The sequence below is a fragment of the Aulonocara sp. 'chitande type north' Nkhata Bay genome, linkage group LG3, assembly GCF_057382095.1.
Source record: "Aulonocara sp. 'chitande type north' Nkhata Bay isolate Kocher_YH1m ecotype deep benthic linkage group LG3, A_spYH_male_GT1.1, whole genome shotgun sequence".
In the NCBI taxonomy this organism is placed as follows: domain Eukaryota; kingdom Metazoa; phylum Chordata; class Actinopteri; order Cichliformes; family Cichlidae; genus Aulonocara; species Aulonocara sp. 'chitande type north' Nkhata Bay.
In genome coordinates this window covers 20,221,144-20,238,981 of record NC_141346.1, presented here as the reverse complement: position 1 = coordinate 20,238,981, position 17,838 = coordinate 20,221,144, and the positions used below count along the sequence as shown (strand labels likewise).

General features: G+C 41.4%; 2 protein-coding genes and 1 non-coding gene across 3 annotated transcripts in view; 1 reads left to right on the top strand and 2 right to left on the bottom strand.

The window, feature by feature from the left end:
* Positions 1 to 1,039: 1,039 nt before the first annotated feature.
* Positions 1,040 to 8,360, bottom strand: LOC147334432 (PRELI domain-containing protein 1, mitochondrial-like). The gene is made up of 6 exons (XM_086272369.1): positions 8,210 to 8,360; positions 7,284 to 7,407; positions 6,759 to 6,984; positions 5,023 to 5,136; positions 3,558 to 3,636; positions 1,040 to 2,871 (listed from the first exon to the last, which is right to left on the bottom strand). The coding sequence occupies exons 2-6, from the start codon at positions 7,373 to 7,375 to the stop codon at positions 2,780 to 2,782; spliced, it is 603 nt and encodes a 200-aa protein (XP_086128495.1). The 5' UTR covers positions 7,376 to 7,407; positions 8,210 to 8,360; the 3' UTR covers positions 1,040 to 2,779.
* On the bottom strand, positions 7,830 to 7,901 carry trnag-ucc (transfer RNA glycine (anticodon UCC)). Its single transcript has one exon. It is a non-coding gene; the product is annotated as a tRNA-Gly (tRNA).
* LOC147334431 (uncharacterized) overlaps positions 8,289 to 17,838 on the top strand; it is a 25,913-nt gene continuing 16,363 nt past the window's right edge. The window contains exon 1 of the mRNA XM_086272358.1: positions 8,289 to 8,479. The gene's annotated coding sequence lies outside the window, so the exon portion shown is untranslated. The remainder of the gene's footprint in view (positions 8,480 to 17,838) is intronic.

The window sequence follows — 17,838 nt, the reverse complement described above, 5'->3', positions numbered from 1 at the left end:
GAGCTAATGTGCTTTGAATGTGCTTCCATTTGAATCGAGTTTTCGTTTGTGTTTGGGATCGTTGTCAAGTAAAAAAAAAAAAAGGAGAGTCCTGTATTATTGCATCCACATTGTGTAATGTACCAGTAGCAATAGTGTAAAAACAGCCCCAGAGCATGACGCTACCACCATGCTTGACGGCCGCTGCAGTGCTACTCCTCCAAACACACCACCTGTCATTTTGGCCAAATAGTTCAACCTTTGTCTAATAATAATAATAATGGATTGTATTTATATAGCGCTTTTCGACACCCTCATAGCGCTTTACAATTCCACTATTCATTCATTCACACACTGGTGGAGGCAAGCTACAGTTGTAGCCACAGCTGCCCTGGGGCAGACTGACAGAAGTGAGACTGCCATATCACGCCATCAGCCCCTCTGGCCAACACCAGTAGGCAGTAGGTAAAGTGTCTTGTCCATCGAACCGGCAACCTTCCGGTTACATAGATGAGCTTCCCAACCCGCCGCCCCGGTCGTCTAGTCTCATCATAAAGATGTTCTGCAGAATGCATTTGGCTTGTCCATATGGGCAGCTACAAATTTCAGTGGAGTTTGAAGGTGTTATTTTTGGAGTAGGAGTTTGTTTCTTGGTCAGCACCCTCTCATTCCGTGGCAATTTAAAACTGACTTTGCTATCGACGTTGATGCTGGTGTTCCAGAAGTTTCCTGTTCATGGCAGGCTTGAGCCTGGGGGATCCCTGAACATCCTGACCAATTTCCTCTCATCTGATAGTGACAGTTTGGCTCTTCTTTCAGTCCTTAGCAATGAGACATCCAAATAACTTGTACTTAGATGAAACTGCTTGAACTGATAATCTTGGAATCTGCAGTTGCTTAGAAATGGCTCCAACAGACCTTCCCAACTCATGTTAATCTACAGTTCTCCTTCTTATATCTTCACTCAGGCTTTCCCATTACAAGCATTGGTCAATCCAGTAAGGGCTGTTTAACAAATTCTTTTTATCCGGGCAAAGAGAAACCCACAAGTTTTTTCTCTTTTATTTTCAGGTGCTTACTTTACCATGTAAGAACCATGTAGAACCTTCAGCGTCAAGATGTGTGAATAGATATTATATAGAACACACAGGGAGTGGGCAGAAGTTTTAACACTGATGTCCCTCTTCTAGCCAACATGCAGGACAGTTTATATGGCTAAAATATATTTTTGTAGCAGGCTGTAAATATCTTTATTTCTGTTGTAAAGTTTGACATTTTGCGTCTGTGGGAACTGACTCACTTTTGGTCACTTTTAGAACCAGTCTGAAGTGGATATTAGAGAAACTGCAGTGTTCAGTGCTTTAACATTAGCTTTATTTGTTAGCCCCAGAGGTTGATTTTGCATAATGCAGCTTGGCATGCTGCAATATTAACATACACCAGGTTACTGACAACCCTTTTTCAAGCATTTCTACAACAGTCTGATTCTAAACTACCTGAATCTGATGTAAACCCGTTCCTATTGATAGAAAATCTCTTAAGACATTTACTGTGGGAGGTCCCAAAGAAATCCAAGATGACAATAATCATTCAGAGAATTCTACAAAATAAGACAAAACACTATTTCCATATAAAAATATAAAAACAAAGATAAGAAAAGTCAACGTAAACTTAAATTATTAACTTAATATCATGTTTAAATTACATAACTGACAAATTACAAACTGCAAACTTCAAAAAAAATTACTAAAACTTTAATAAGATGATTAAATCAGTCTCAAGGAATCCTGGGAATTATTGTAGTTCATTGCTCTGGTGACTTTGAAAAGTAATCAGTATCAGCTAATGTGTCACCAATCAGAACTGAGGATGAGTGGATGCCCCACCGTTTTAGTGCTGCTCTTCAAACGAGCCATAGAGATTGAAAATGTGACGTCATTCAAGGGTAAAACCGCAAAGGATTCTGGGAATTCGTGGCAAGAGGTACTAGCGCACGCAGGCTTTCAATTGAAATCAGTTACACAGCGATAAAAAGAAACACAAAAAATGGAAAGAAGCTGTTGTATTATTAACTGCAATAGCCGGTCACATGACAGCCACGGGAAGCCGACGGGTAAAGCAGATAAAACAGGTTTTTTGTATCACTAATTGCCCAGTACGATTACAGCATACAATATTATTGTCACTGCTACATTTCTGTAATCCGTACCAGAAATTATTTCCACTACTAATTAATTACCATTGAGCTTAAAGGTCCTATTAATAAACGGTTAACGAATGTGTATTTATGAAGACGATTTGTGAGACTGGTAAACTTACCTTTGTTTGTGCGATGGTCTTTCGTTCTACACGGTGCATTTCAAGGTCCTGTACCCATCCGTCAGTAAACTGTACCTGGGCTTGTTGCAGTGACCTGAAGTTACTAAACTTCATGAATGTATGCACTGGTGGTGGTGAAAGTTGGGCAGCACGCTAACGTCTTTTGTCTACTCTGTGTGCTCGTAAGGGTCTAACCCTTTCACTCCTTTGATTTTTTTCCACGTATCTTTTCTTTGCCTTTTCGTCGAGTCTGTCTTTGTACAGACCGGCATTGTTATCCTTCGTTTTGTACATACCTTTTTTGGGGGGCAAAGAAAAAGCAAGAAGGTATTGGAACCGGAGAATGAACGTTTTGCAGTGCTGCAAATGCTTGCATTTGATGCGGTACTTGGATTGTTTTGCCACGAGTTCCCGGCATGCAATGCGCAAAAGTCACGTGGTCTGTCAATCTCTATTGTGGGCTTGTTGTTCCTACTGAGGTTCAGACAAACTGTTTGGGTTTCTGGTTGGGGGTCGGCGTGGCTTGTGGTGGGAGGGGCTTTTGCTTCTCTGATGACTCTCCCTGGTCACTAGCTGTGGATAAATAAAAGTAGAAAATGAGGAACTGTCACACTGATCTGAGCCCTGAAGTGAAAAATAAACTGAATATGAGCATAATGGAGCTGAAAATAGGTTTAAGGTTTAAAACAAGAAAAGAAAATGCACAGTTCTCACACCCGGAGTGTACCGTCGTCTTTTATATGCAATCTAAGGTTTAAGTTCTAATGACCGAAAATCAGGCTGATCTAAACTACATCTACATAAAAAAGTCAAAAGAGAAGACTCATATGACATTTGTTATTCATATTTTAATAAATAAAAAAAAATGTGAATCCTGTGACCAAATCTAAAAATCAATGAAAAATTTGACATCACTCTAAGCCACCACCAAAGGTGTGCAATACAGTAAATGTTGGTCTCAATCTGATACTAGATTGAGACCAACGTTTAATGAAATGCTCTAAAAGTTAAATTAGACAAAGATAATCAGAGAAAATAAAAACCATAGTTTTTAAATGATGATTTCCCTTTTTAAGAAAGAAAAAAACAGCGGTTTTGTGATAGGCTGACGTTTGTTTTCTTGGTTTTAACTGGATTTCTTTTTACAGTTTCAGGACTTTTGTACAAAAACACATAGCTTGTGGTAATTAAGCTTCAGGTTTTGGTGAAGCCCTCAGAGGTGAAATACAAATGTGTGTGTGCATGTATTTGTGACTTACTCTGTAGCTTGGAGAGAGAGTACTCCAGCCCTCTCATGGCTTTAGCTTGGTTACTTTTAAACCTGGCAAGACCGAATTCCTGGCGGAGAAAGACAAAGAATTAGTCAAAGATAAATACCCGCACCATACGTTAGCTGTATATAGATACTGACGAAGTGTCACATAGTTGGTTTTGGTATCTTGGCTTGGCTTGAGAGCCAGGAGGTATTACTTCACAATTTTCTGAGTGTTTGCAGACATCTTCCATGCAAACTATGGGCGACAATGGACAATCTGATAAGAGACCAAACCAATCGCAGACAGAATTTTGGTGCAGCACCCTCTTTGCAACGAATTTCCCCAGCAACAACTCGCTAACTAGTCAGGGGTTTTATTTATGACCTGCATTGCCAAGGAGTAACCGAGATATTAGCTAAGCCAACATGAAGCTATGTAACAAGCATAACAACCCAACTGCAAAAATAATGGAATAAAATTATAATCGCAAACATGCAGAACATTAAGGCAAACTAAGCAGCCGTTATCAAGTTCGTGTTGACCACACCTCCAGCCATTACTGGGGATCTTTTATAGAGATTGAAAATGTGATGTCATTCTGGGGTAAAACCGCAAAGGATTCTGGGAATTCGTGGCAAGAGGTACTAGCGCACGCAGGCTTTCACATGAAAACAGTCACACAGCGATAAAAAGAAACACAAAAAATGGCGAGAAGCTGTTGTATTATTAACTGCAATAGCCGGTCGCATGACAGCCACGGGAAGCCGACGGGTAAAGAGATTGTTTATGGGATTACGTCGTGGAAGAGAAATTGTTCAAGCCATGTTTCCGAAGTAACAAGAGCTGACGTATGGCCTGGATTGCAGCAATTTGAAGACCAAATATAACGTTTCAGAACATTCCAGCTCACATGTTAGTCTGCTCCAAGCATTTCCACAAAGGTACGTCTTCTGTTGTAGTTATTACGTAATTTATCATAACATAATTGTTGATGTAGGTTACAAGTAAGTCTTATATTGATTTGAATAGAATTCATTGCGCTATGCTGCTTTGTTCACTGTGGCTTTGCGGGCTAATGTTTGTTATGTTTTGTAGGAAAACCAGCCTACAAAATGCTGGAATGCGATCCAGACTGGGCGCCCTCTATCAACCTTTGTACGGACCTGCCGTGTTGTCCGTCGTTTTGTACATAACTGTTTTTGGGGTAAATAAAATGCAAGTAGGGTTTAAAACCACAGAATTAATGATTACCGGTGCTGGAAATACTAGCGCTTAATGCAGTGTTTTGATTTTGTTGCCACGGGTACCCACAAAGCAATGCACGAAGGTCACGTGGTCTGTCAATCTCTATTAGAAATACACTAAGAGAAGCTGGTGTGTTCTTTATACTTTAAGTGATAGTAGGTTGAGTTTGGGTTTTGGTGGCCAATTTTCCTTAGGACTGAAACATTTGTATGTTTGTGTATACCTGTATGGGTCGACCCAGTCCATATACAGCTGTGGAGATCCAGGCCTCCCTCCTCAATTTGGTCCAAGATGGCCGACCATGGTTCTCTTCAAACAGACACCGCTCCACAACAGTCTTAGAGGCAGAGACGGTAGAAAATGTATAAAAAAGCCCGTTTTTACTCCAAACACAAACTATGTTCAAGCACAGGAAAAAGTATTATATTCAACTTAGTTAAATACTGAAAATGTTAAAACCAACCAGACTGTAAGAGGCCTTGTAGTTTTCCAGTCAAAAAGCATTTATACCTGTGTCCAGTGCAGTTCTTTAAATCTGCAAATTCATCCATTTTCTTGTCCTTTCTGAGATGAGCAAAAGTGGAGAGAATGGCCTCATTTAGGCAACTATCTCCAGCCTTTCCAGCAAGGCATTCCCAGTCCAGTCCTGTTTCTGTCCCAGGTCTCCTCACAGCTGGACATGCCCAAAACCCCTGACCTAGTCCATCAAAGTCTAGATGTGCAGGAGATGTCCTATTCAGGTGCTCAAACCATGTCAGCTGGTTCCTCTATTACAGTGGTTCCCAAACTTTTTTGCTGCCTTTGTTTTACAACACGCACGCACACGCACAAACACATCCTCCAACCACACACGCCCATATTTTGCTCCATTGTGGTTTCTTTCACACCTCAAACATTTAGTAAACAATTAAGCAAATACAAGTAACTTGAAATAAATTACAGGCAGTAAGAAAGTAAACTATTACACTACGTCCACACCTACACGGGTATTTTTGAAAACGCAGCTGTTTCGTTGACACATAAACAGCATTTCGAATCACCAAAAACGGAGATTTTTTTAAAAACTCCTTTTTTTCCGTTTACGTGTGGACGAGGAATACAGAGTTCGTCACGCAACGTCAAAGGTATGTGCCTTTTTTCACGTCACGCTGTGCGCACGTTATTGTTTACATGAGATGAATTGCAGAATGGCAGATAGAGACAAAATACTGTTAATCTTACTGTCTACAGGTTTTACACACTAACATATACAAACGCAGTTACTGTCCCTCCATTTAGAAAGGCAGAGGCGTCACGGTGTGATTATTTTACTGTATGTGTAATAATATTCAACATTGCTATCAATGCATTTTTCAAAAAATGCCTCTCTGTGCAAAATGGGTTTAAAAACATAAACAACTGTGGGATACTGTTTGTCCGTGATAGGGAGAGCACAGTGCTGCTCCCAACGCAGGGAAAACCAATTAAGCACGGGAGACCTACCTCGGCACTTGTGCAGGTGAAACCAAAGGGCAGATATGCTTCACCAGATTTTCTAGTCTTTGGCTTAGAATGAAGTTGGTTTGGAAACATATTCAGCGATGCTTCATCTCCTGCTTTGCATTTCTGTGGGCGCCCCGTGCTAGCAGTGTCCAAGAGTTTTGTTTTTTCTCCCCCCCCTTTTCATACCGCGCCCCCCCTGCAATGGCTCTGCGCCCCCCCCTGGGGGGCGGGCCCCACACTTTGGGAAGGTCTGCTCTATTACATCCACCTCTTATGACCATGATCTCATGCTTTCATGCTATTCACAGCTCGTGGCCATTTTCTGATTGGTTATCTCAAACTGCAAACTGCCCCATTCAAAGTGGGAGAAATCACTTGATGACAATAAGACCATCGATCTGAACTCTATCCTATCTGTCATGGGGTGGGGGTGGGGGGGTTAATTAACCACAGTGATCTAATCAGAGCGCATCTCACCATCAGCGTGTTGTGGTTCAGGTTCCAGGTCTTGGTGATGAGCGTGTGGGCCTGAGGGTCCACGATAGAATCTTCCAGGACATAGACCGCCCGAGCCATGTGCATGGGGAAGACCCGCTCCGCCCAGCCCGGCAGGCGGTTGGTCTTCGTCAGCAGTCGCCTGGACAGCAGGTGGTTGCTGGAGGTGACCTCGCGGTATATGACATCTTCCGTGAGTACATGGGTGCTGGTACACCAAAACAGATCTATTTTTTAAGGACACTCACACATTCTTTTTTTTTAAATGTCTTTTATTGTTTAAAAAACTGAAGTTCTCCAAACAACACCCAGGGTTGATGCAGTCAAGATAAAAGCACGACAGTTTGGTCCACTTTGTCCATTGTCTGGAGAAAATGGACTAATGTGTTTTTTTTCTTTTATTGTACTAGATAATAAGGTGACATTTTTCACTGTTTTATAAGGGAAAAATATCAGATTCATTGATGGAAATGACTTTGCATATTCACTGAAACAATCATTAATTACCTGTATGGGTTTGGGTAGCGCTGCCAGAAGGCAGCCAGCACCTGATGCCACGGGCTCTTAATGTCCACCTCGCTGTGGAAATACCTCCCCATGTCGGCATGTACTAACAGAGCTCATTCAGCAGCTGCAGGAACAACATAAGAGACAAGTTATATTTTTTTTAAATATATTTTGTATTTAGTGTCATGAGTTCCTCTTCATGTTTAAGTTTGTAGAATAAAATTCCTGTCCCGTTGGTATGAACACTCACTGAATTTGATCACGGCAAGCAAGAGAGGATAGGACAGTCGTGCCAAAGTCCCCATTAACAGGACATAGACAGCTGATTGTGCCTGCATTAGTGCCTGAAAATCCGGGTAGCTTTAAATTCTAACAGTGTGTTTAAATGACTTTAGTTTTCATACCACAAAAAGCTTTTCCCCCACAAAAAGTTTTCAGACGCTAGTTTTCAGACACCAAATGAAAACCGTTGGGGTGAGCACGTTTTTAAATATGCAATTGTTAACAGTAGAATCTAAAGTTGCCACTTTAGTGAAAAAATGACTTTGCGTTGGCCGGGAATCGAACCCGGGTCAACTGCTTGGAAGGCAGCTATGCTAACCACTATACCACCAACGCTCACATCAGCAGAGGGGAAAGTAGAGCAACTTATCCTGTGATTAACACAATACTAGTACTTCTACGCAATGCTTTTCATCATAGCATTTGTTTACTGTAAAAACTGTTAGCTGCGACCGTTATTAGGTGTTGCTACAGCTCGAGGCCAGCATTGCTAATCCCTTTGTTTTATAACCGCACTTCATCAGCGGGCTCAAGCTAGTTAGCTGTTTAACGCGGTCGCACAAACACCCTCTACCGTAAACGTCGCAGTCTGTTGTAGCTGCTGAGGAAGCTAACAGCTTCGGCTAGCCAAGTAACGGACGTACCTAAAGCGCGTGTTTCTCAAAGCCCGGCGGACTGTAAGTGAGCCGGCATGGATAAAACACAGCAGCGGGGCAGCTCGGGGGTTTCTTTGTAGCAGCTGCTTATTTGAGACAGAAACAAAGAAGAAAAAAAGTGGACCCAGGCGGTCATACGTGCACTTACCGCCTTTTTCCACCAGATGGCAGACTAGACAAGCAGAAATCAGGTCGCGCTGCTTGGTAAACGGTTCACGACTAAATCCACATGATCTGCAGACCGCATGAAGTTTGGAGGTCTGTGGCAACTCTGCAAAAATTTGGTGCCCTCTGTGCACTCACTCTGTCAATTTACATGATTTACATATTTTAGTCTAGGCAACCCAAAATGTGACGTTCACATATGTGGACGCCAGGTTCTAGGAGGTTAAAGAAGTCCAGACGCTTTTCCTTCCAAGCTCCTTAGATCACAATACAGTTTCTCTCAATCTTTTAAAGTGTAAATCTGTCTGTACTTGCTGGTACCACTTCTGTCTGTTGCACTTATTTACTCTAGGATGGGTGTCAGCTAACAGAAAAGGAGTAAATACTTTTTTCCATTGTTACAAAATAAAATAATAAATAAATAACTATACTGTACAGGCAAAAATATTCTACAGACACTTTTCAGTTGTGAATTGAAGCAGGCCTGGTCAGATTTAGAGCAAATCTAAGTTTCAGGTGATATATCCACTTAGACTATGGTTTAAAGATCTAATGTTTAAGAGAATAAAGTTGTTATGATGAGATTGAGCAGTGATTGATCCCCTGGACTTGCTTGATACCCTGCACTTTCCACAGAATTCCTATCACATAAGCTGGCCCTGAAGACCTGCACTTCATGTTGTTGATGAAAAAAAGACAGTTGAAAAATGCAAGAAATGTTTAAGAAATTCTAAGATTTTTTTTTTCTTTCGCAATCACTGTTTAAACAGAACTACCAAAAGAGCTGTACAGGAAAGGAGTGTCTCCTGTCTGGTAAAATACCATGAATTCAGTCCAGGTTAAATGACTCAATAATATGGGCTGCACCCAATAAAGTAAAGAAAACTTGTCTTGTAAAATTAGGGTGACCATATTTTGATTTCCATTTGATTTCCAAAAAAGAGGAGATTTGGCTTAGTCATGAAAAACTTTAATAATACAATTGCTTAAAGAAAACTTTAACATATTTAAACGATAGGCTTTTACAAGTCAACAACTGCAAAAAAGAGGACGGTTGGTCACCCTAGTAAAATGGTGAAATATTATCCGTTCATCCATTCTCTTCTGCTTATCCAATGGGGAAATATTGTTTTTCTGAAAAATTCTCAATAAATTACTTAGTACAGTGGTCCCTCATTTATCGGGGTAGTTATGTTCTAAAATTAACCTGCAATAGGTGAAATCTGCGAAGTAGCCAACTTTATTTTTATACAATTATTATAGATGTTTTAAGGCTGTAGAACCCCTCACAACACACTTTATACACTTTTCTCAGACAGGCATGAACATTTTCACACTTTTCTCTCTTGTTTAAAGACTCTCAAAGTTCAAACCTTTGTAGAAAAATAAGTCCAGTATTATAGAATGAAACCAAAGACACCCGCAGGTGACTTTGGCGGTGCAAAACGTTTCATCGACATTGTTGTGTTTGTTGGCGAGAAAACTTACAAACACACAGTACAGCACTTCAAAGCCACACTGGTAGCGATCGAAGATTTATTTAAACTTGACAAGCTGGACACATTCTGTAATGTACAGGAGACACGGCACGAGATTGATTGACAATGGTCACCCTGTACACCTCTGACTTCTGCTACAACTCTGAATTATGCCACATTCAGAAGTTTGCAGATGACACAGCCATCATGGGGCGTATCTGGGATGATCAGGAAGAGGAGTAGAGAAGTCTGGTGAGGAACTTTGTCGCATGGAGTCACACAAACCACCTGCAACTCAACACCTCAAAGACTAAGGAACTGGTTGTGGACTTCGGGAGGTCCAGAGAAGGTCCCCTGCCGGTTCAGATAGAGGGGGAGGAGGTGGTCAACAAGTACAAGTACCTCGGGCTGTGGGTGGACAATAAACTGGACTGGTCATGCAACACAGAGCACCTGTATAAAAAAGCCCAAAGCCGACTGTACTTCCTCAGGAGGCTGAGGTCTTTTAACATCTGCAGGAAGCTCCTGAGGATGTTTTACCAGTCAGTGGTTGCTGGAGTACTTTTCTATGCTGTGGTGTGCTGGAGGAGCAGCACAGCAAAGAAGGACTCATCCAGGCTGGAGAAACTGATCAGGAGGGCTAGCTCTGTGGTCGGCATGAAGCTGGACACTCTGGTGACAGTGGCAGAGAAAAGACACTAAAAAAACTGCTGGACATTATGAACAATGCTGGGCATCCTCTGCACACGGCCATAAACAACCAGAGGAGTCTGTTCAGTGACAGGTTGCTTCTCCCAAAGACAAGAACCAACAGACTTAAAAACTCCTTTGTCCCACACGCCATCAGACTGTTTAACTCCTCTCTGGAGGGGAGAGGGAGGGGAAACAGGAGGACAAAGGAGGGGGGAACAACTAAGCTGTAGTGCCTCTTCACTTCACTGTGCAATACCTTTTGTGCAATACTCTTGTTAATAGTCAACGGTGCAATAGACTCAATACTTTAAATGTGCAATTCACTTGTATTTTTATTTTTATTCCTATTTATTCTATTTATCCCCTTCGTATATTTTATTTATATATGTCTCTGTATTTATATGTGTGTGTGTGTGTGTATATATAACATTCTGTAACTCTGTAACTTCTGTCGGTGCTGTGCTTTTGGAAACCGAATTTCCCAGAGGAACCCACCCGAGTGATTAATAAAGTCTTATCTTATCTTATCTCTCTCTTATCTGGTCTACAGCCAATCAGGATGCAGAACACAATGTGCTGTAAAAAAAAAAAAAAAGAAGAAGAAGAAAAAGAAAAAACTACGGAGCCCTGCAAGGGACATGGGAGAACAAAAATGAAGATGAACTTTTGTGAGATTTCGCAAAAGTAACTCGGGTTCTCACAAACGTTTTGCGAGATCTCGCAAAATAGGCTGCATCCTTCAGAGGCTGCCAGCTTGAAGCTGACGACCCAGGCGACGAAGGCTGGCCCAATTCAAAGGCTGCTCCAAATGTGTCCTTTGTGGGCCAGCCTTTTCAGGCGAGAATGTAGCTGTGTACACTTCAAATATCTGCTTGGTTTATCAAGACATCACATATTTGCAAAGGTGCTCCAACGTTTTTGGAGATGTCTGTTACCCACCAGTTTGAAGTTTTGCGAGATCTCGCAAAAGTTCATCTTCATTTCTTTTCTCCCATGTCCCCTGCGGGGCTCAGTAAAAAACAAAGCATGCAAAATTTCATGCGAAACAGCAAGGCAGCGAAAGGTGAAACGTGTTATAGTGAGGGACCACTGTATTGAAAAATTAATTACAGTATAATTTGTTTCTCCTTTCCTGTAAAATACCTACAATTTAGGCCCTATTTAAAATTATTTATGCAGTACTTGAATGTAGTTAAATAAGAGTTATCCTCTTATTCGAGTGTACCTATTTTGCCTGGTGATTTTGTGTCATTATACACATTAGACAAAGAAATTTAGAACCAAATTTTACATTTCATACTGGTGTTTACTATATTATACTATGTGTCTGTATCAAGTATCAGTGTCTCCTTTGTCTCCTTCTTCTTGGCTTGGTAACATGTAACAACTGAACATGTTGGCATTTTACAATTATCCCCTCTTTCTGTCAGCATTATAGATTCAGCTGTGTTGTAAAGTTAATAGGCTAAATAGGATAAGTGATGTGTCCTAAAGTATCCTTTAGATCAATGACTAGATGCTGAAAAAAAAAAAGAGCTCACCTCTTGGGTCGCAGTTGCCTTTGTCTTCATCCACAAGTACACGGTTAATTTTTAAAACAGCTCCCCCAAGTTTCTTTAAATAAAATACCCCCATCCACATAAAACTAAAAAGAAAAACCCATCTCAAGCGTTGTCAAGACCCAAACAAACATATAACCCTAATCTGACTGAAAATCAGAATCAGAATACTTTATTGATCCCTAGGGGAAATTATTTTTTGTTACAGTGCTCCATTATAAACTAACATTAACAAGACATACACTACACTAAGAATAGCACAATATATACATATATATATATATACATAAAAGTCACTTATCAATAAATAGCTGAAAAAGAAACATGTGTAGCTGTAGCAGTAAACAGTGTGTTAAGTGGATGCGTTGTACAGGGAGATGGCCACAGGCAGGAATGATTTCCTGTGTCGTTCAGTGGTGCTTTTCGGTAATCTCAGTCTCTCACTGAACGAGCTCCTGTGACTGACCAGCATGTCATGGAGTGGGTGGGAGGTGTTATCCAACATTGTCTTTATCTTGGACAGCATCCGCCTCTCCGACACCACCTTGAGGGAGTCCAGCTCCACCCCCACAACATTGCTGGCCTTACAGATCAGTTTATTAAGTCTGTTGGCATCTGCGACTCTCAGCCTGCTCCCCCAGCATGCAACAGCATAGAGGATCGCACTGGCCACCACAGACTTGTAGAAAATCCTGAGCATTTTCTGGCAGATGTTGAAGGACCTCAAAAAATAGAGACGACTCTGGCCCTTCCTGTAAAGTGCTGTGGTGTTTTTAGCCCAGTCCAGTTTATTGTCAATGTGTACTCCAAGGTATTTATAGTCCTCCACAATGTCAACACTGACCCCCTGGATTGAAACAGGGGTCAAGTGTTTCCTGGTCTTCCTGAAGTCCACGATCAGTTCCTTGGTCTTTGCCACGTTGAGCTGCAGATGATTCTGCTCACACCACGTGACAAAGGAGTCGACCACAGCCCGGTACTCTGTCTCATCATCCCTGCTGATGCATCCAACCACCGCAGAGTCATCAGAAAACTTCTGAAGATGGCAGGTCTCTGTACAGTGGCTGAAGTCTGTGGTGTAGAGGGTGAAGAGGAAGGGGGAGAGGACAGTCCCCTGTGGTGCCCCTGTGTTGCTAATCACCTTGTCAGACACACACTGTGGGAGACGTACATATTGTGGTCTTCCTGTCAGGTAATCAACAATCCAGGACACCAGAGAAGCATCCACCTGCATCGCTGCTAACTTATCACCCAGGAGGGTCGGCCTGATGGTGTTGAAAGCACTAGAAAAGTCAAAAAACATGACCCTCACAGTGCTCGCCGGCTGGTCCAGATGGGTGTAGACACGATTGAGCAGGTAGATGATGGCGTCCTCAGTTCCGAGATGAGGCTGATAAACAAATTGAAGGGGATCCAGATGTGGTCTTACTATGGGTCGCAGCTGGTCCAGGATGAGCCTTTCCAGGGTCTTCATGATGTGGGAGGTCAGTGCCACGGGCCTGTAATCCTGGGGGCCACTGGGACGTGGCGTCTTTGGAATAGGGATGAGGCATGATGTCTTCCACATCACCGGGACCCTCTGCAGACTCAGACTCAGCATAAACAGTTTATGAAAGACTCCACACAGCTGGGGGGCACAGGTCTTGAGGACAAGGGGACTCACTCCGTCTGGTCCAGCAGACTTGCCTGAGTGAAGTCTCCTCATTTGCATCTCAACCTGGTATTAGATAGTAGAAAAAGTAGATAAAGGCAAAAACATCGCAAGACAGCATCTCTGTTTTCCTTTTTCGTGTGTAAATGTAAAAACCGAGTCTTTCATATGCTTCATTTACATGTGCACAAAAACATATAGCAAAGAAAAAGCCACATTCGCCAAAATACAAGTGTACATGTGGACGTAGCTTTTGTGTCTCTGTTTTCTGCTGCAGGTGAGAGACGAAAATTGCTGCTCAGTCCTCCCTTTGCGCTTCTTTTCTACACTCAAGCAGCATTTCATTTATCACAAGTGCTCACATGCAGACATACCAACACTACTCACTCACTGACATATCACATAATTTTTTCCATATAGTGTTTTTGACATCCTATTATTTGTTGTGACCTTTGAGCTACTTGTAATACTGCAAAGTGTTTTTTACGATAGCATCAAGTGATTTCAGTTTGTGTGGCGGGAGGAGGAAAACAGTGGAGCAATCTACAATTTTTGAGGAGTGGACTTGCAGGCTTTTATTGCATAAAAAGACAGGACTGTAATGGTAAAGTGCAAACTGGATCACAAAACAACTACATTTGATTGCCAACACAACTTTTAGCATGTGTTAGCATGTCTGTGAAAGCACCTGCACAGACAGCCTGCTAACACAAATGTAGCCAAGCTGAGCACAGCAGGCAGAGCCTGAACTTAAAAAGGTAACAAAGACAGTAATTAGCAGTTCACCTTGCAGTGTTGTATGTCCCATTTCTATCTGTATGTTTCAGCACTGGATGTGTAGTTAGCTTAGTTGCCTTCCAAGCAGGTGTGATTCCTGGCCAAAGTAAAACTGTTTTGAGATTGTAACTCAGGAGGAAGAGTGGGCTCTACAGCCTCTTTTCCTTGATTTCTTCTTGGAATTGCCAAGGGCACACAAATGGTGGGGGGAAAGTTTTCCTATAACCAGTGTTGGGACTAACGCGTTATTAAGTAACGCGTTACAGTAACTACGTTATTATTGTGGTAACGAGCACGGTAACTAGTTATTATGCCAAAATCAGGAACGCGTTAGTCGTTACTGGGATTTAGATAGGGTCGTTACTCGTTACTTCGTGTGGTGGCTATCGCGGAGCTTCCACAGATTCAGTAACATTAGCAAGTGGTGGAGGCAGCAGGTGGATGAAGGAAAAGGGACACAGAAGGAAAAGAGACCCGAGGCGGCCGCCGGTCCAAGTGTGAACTGAACTTCAGGTAAGAAGTTATGACCTGCAGTCTCTCTGGGTCAGATATAAACCAAGTTTAGGTGGAGTTTATTTTCGTTATTCTGACTTTTTCCGTACTGCTACTAGCTAGCATGACGGAGTTTCTATACAGCTGGGTGGGTGCTATGAAGTTAATGATGTTGAACTTTATTTTGTTCATAAGTTATCAGAGTTGCCAACCGTCCCGTCTGGTATTCAGAGAAAATATTACGCGTTTCTTATTGAGGTGAAAAGGAACAGTTTGTCCCGGACTTCAGCTACAATGAAAAAGACACAAAGCTGGAGTTATTCTGTGTTTATGCTGCACAGCTGCCTCTTCTTCTTTCATTCTCCCCCGTCCCTCTCCCGTTTCTACTTAAATCATGAAAACTGATCAATGATCAGCTGATCGGCTCTCTTGTTTGTTTATCGCCCACTTTGCGCCGAAAGAGGAAACCAGCGGATGTCGCGGTAAACAACAGCAGCACGTTTAAGCTTGATCAGCTGTTGTTAGAATTTATTTAATATTAATTTCTACTATCAGCTGATGTTTGCTGGAGCCACAGCTGTAAAGCTGCTGGTCATGATATGGTTTGGATATGTGGTGAGAGGGAAACATGAAGATGAAACCAGGAGATGTCCTTACTGAATCATCAGAGCTGAACAGGTGATGGAGAAACAGGATTACCTTTTAGGTGACATGAATGAGTTGAACGGAAGTTATGAACTGTTTCTGAGAGACAAATAACCCCAGGATCCTTTTTTAGGTAGCTGACAGCTGGTAACTGTGCAGGTGCGGATCTAGCAAAGTGTGGCCAAGGGGGCATGTAGGGCATTAACAGGGAAATGGGGACACAAAGAAATACTTTTCTTTCTTATTCTCATTTAAAATGTCTAGCTTTTAAAAAATAATTATCTGAATCTTACAACAAACGATTGATAGATTGATGCATATATACCATCAAAACAGTGAACATCACTGTCACAACAGTGTTTATTTTCATTCAAAGGCTTTATGATTTTTCCTATAATGATGGGCCGGTCTCTAGTCAAAATGCCCGGGACGATTTATTTGTCCCAGTCCAGCCCTGTATGCAGCTCATCTGCAGTCTGGTGTTACCTACATCTTCCTATTCAGAAGGCAGAATTTCCGAGTTCTGAGTACAATCGAAAGCACCACGACTGCAGTTTTTGTGTTGGATGTAAAAGGCGCACATGATGCTGTGACGTAGGCTAGAATCATGGCAGTAGTCAATGACGGTCCAGGCGTGGGATTTCTCTCGTGGAAATATGCACATTATCTTTTCCTTTCTATTGGTAGGTGGCACAGTGCACCTGTGGCAAGTAAGCAAGCTAGAAGACTGGCAAAGTTATGGAAGAAACACATTAACAAGAGAATTCTGAGTAAAACCAAAGTTACTTTCCCTAGTAACTAGTTACTTTGAAAGTAACGAGTAACTTGAAGTAACTGAGTTACTTTTGAGAGAAGTAACTAGTAATGTAACTAAGTTACTATTTTAAAGTAACTTACCCAACACTGCCTATCAGTGAGTGAGTGGTTACTCTGATTACTCTGCATATCTAAGTGAGCTTGGGCAATATACTGAACCCTAATGCTTTCATGTGAGTGAGTGCAAATGTTAAACAATGTTGTCTAACATGTTGAATGTAAATGTTGAATGTCTGTTACTTGGTGTAAAAAGCTAATTTAGAGCTCCAATTGAGTGAAAAGTTTTTATTGCTTTTATTGTTAATGTACAAAAAAACAAGAGCATGCAAATTGTGTCAAAAAATTCATTGTGCTACTAGCACAACCTTTGTCCTCAGCAGATATCTGCACAGACAATAATAACATAACGCTAGCGAAGATCCTAGAGTGACATCAAAGCTGAGTGTATGCAGACCTGAGCCCAGCAGCCAGAGCCTGAACTTCAACAGGTAACAAAGGCAGTGATGAGGAATTAGGCTTGGACACTGGAGCCTCCATTTGACCTGCATTTTTAAGTATTGGTGGTATACTTGTTAGAGCTAAGGCTACAGCTATCGATTATTTTGGTAATCGAGTTAGTTATCAGTTAGTCCGTCTTTTAATCGGATAAGAAATGCTTTTGTCTTATTAATGAGCAATAAAACCCATTCAAAGAAAGAAAAAAAAACAACCCACAGGTCTTTCAGAATGAACTGCATATTAGTTTGCATTTTAGAAATTACAATGTTTTAAAGTTTAACTGCATACAATAGATTTTTTTATAAAAAAAACCCAACAAAACTAAACTCTTTGATTGGATGTACATTTCATACTGAAAACATTTTCTTAAATTCAAAAATATATAAATAATCTCAAGTACGATCAAAGGGCAAAGGCAAATAAAATAAGATATATACGCAATCGAAAATAAAGCATACCTTTACTCTGTTTTCTTGCCTGTTTTCTTGGAGGCAACTTTTTGTACTGCGGAAAACAGATGCTATGATGATATAGACGTTAACTAATAGCGTCCAACCGAACAACAACCCTCATGTCAGTGGCTCAGAGTTGCCCATGTACATTTTTATTGGCCTGTGAAAAAAGCTTTTATTTTTATATTTTTAAACGCGAATCCAGTTTAATTGATAAAATATTTTATATTACTCCACTTTCAATCTAAAAAATGGTACGAACGCCTTGAAATAAATCTGGACTAGTACACCCCATGCCCCCCTTTAGAGTCACCACTATTTGCTGGAGGTATCGCTTCCATATAAAATTTGAATACACCTTCTGGAGGCTTACTGCAGACTTTTTGCTGTG

Coding starts and splice junctions, on each gene's coding strand:
- LOC147334432 (XM_086272369.1), bottom strand. CDS start 7,375: ATGGGGAGGTATTTCCACAGCGAGGTGGACATTAAGAGCCCGTGGCAT. Junction 6,985..7,283: donor CGCTACCCAAACCCATACAG/GTAATTAATGAT, acceptor TTGGTGTACCAG/CACCCATGTACTCACGGAAG. Junction 3,637..5,022: donor GACTGGGTCGACCCATACAG/GTATACACAAAC, acceptor TTTCTCCGCCAG/GAATTCGGTCTTGCCAGGTT.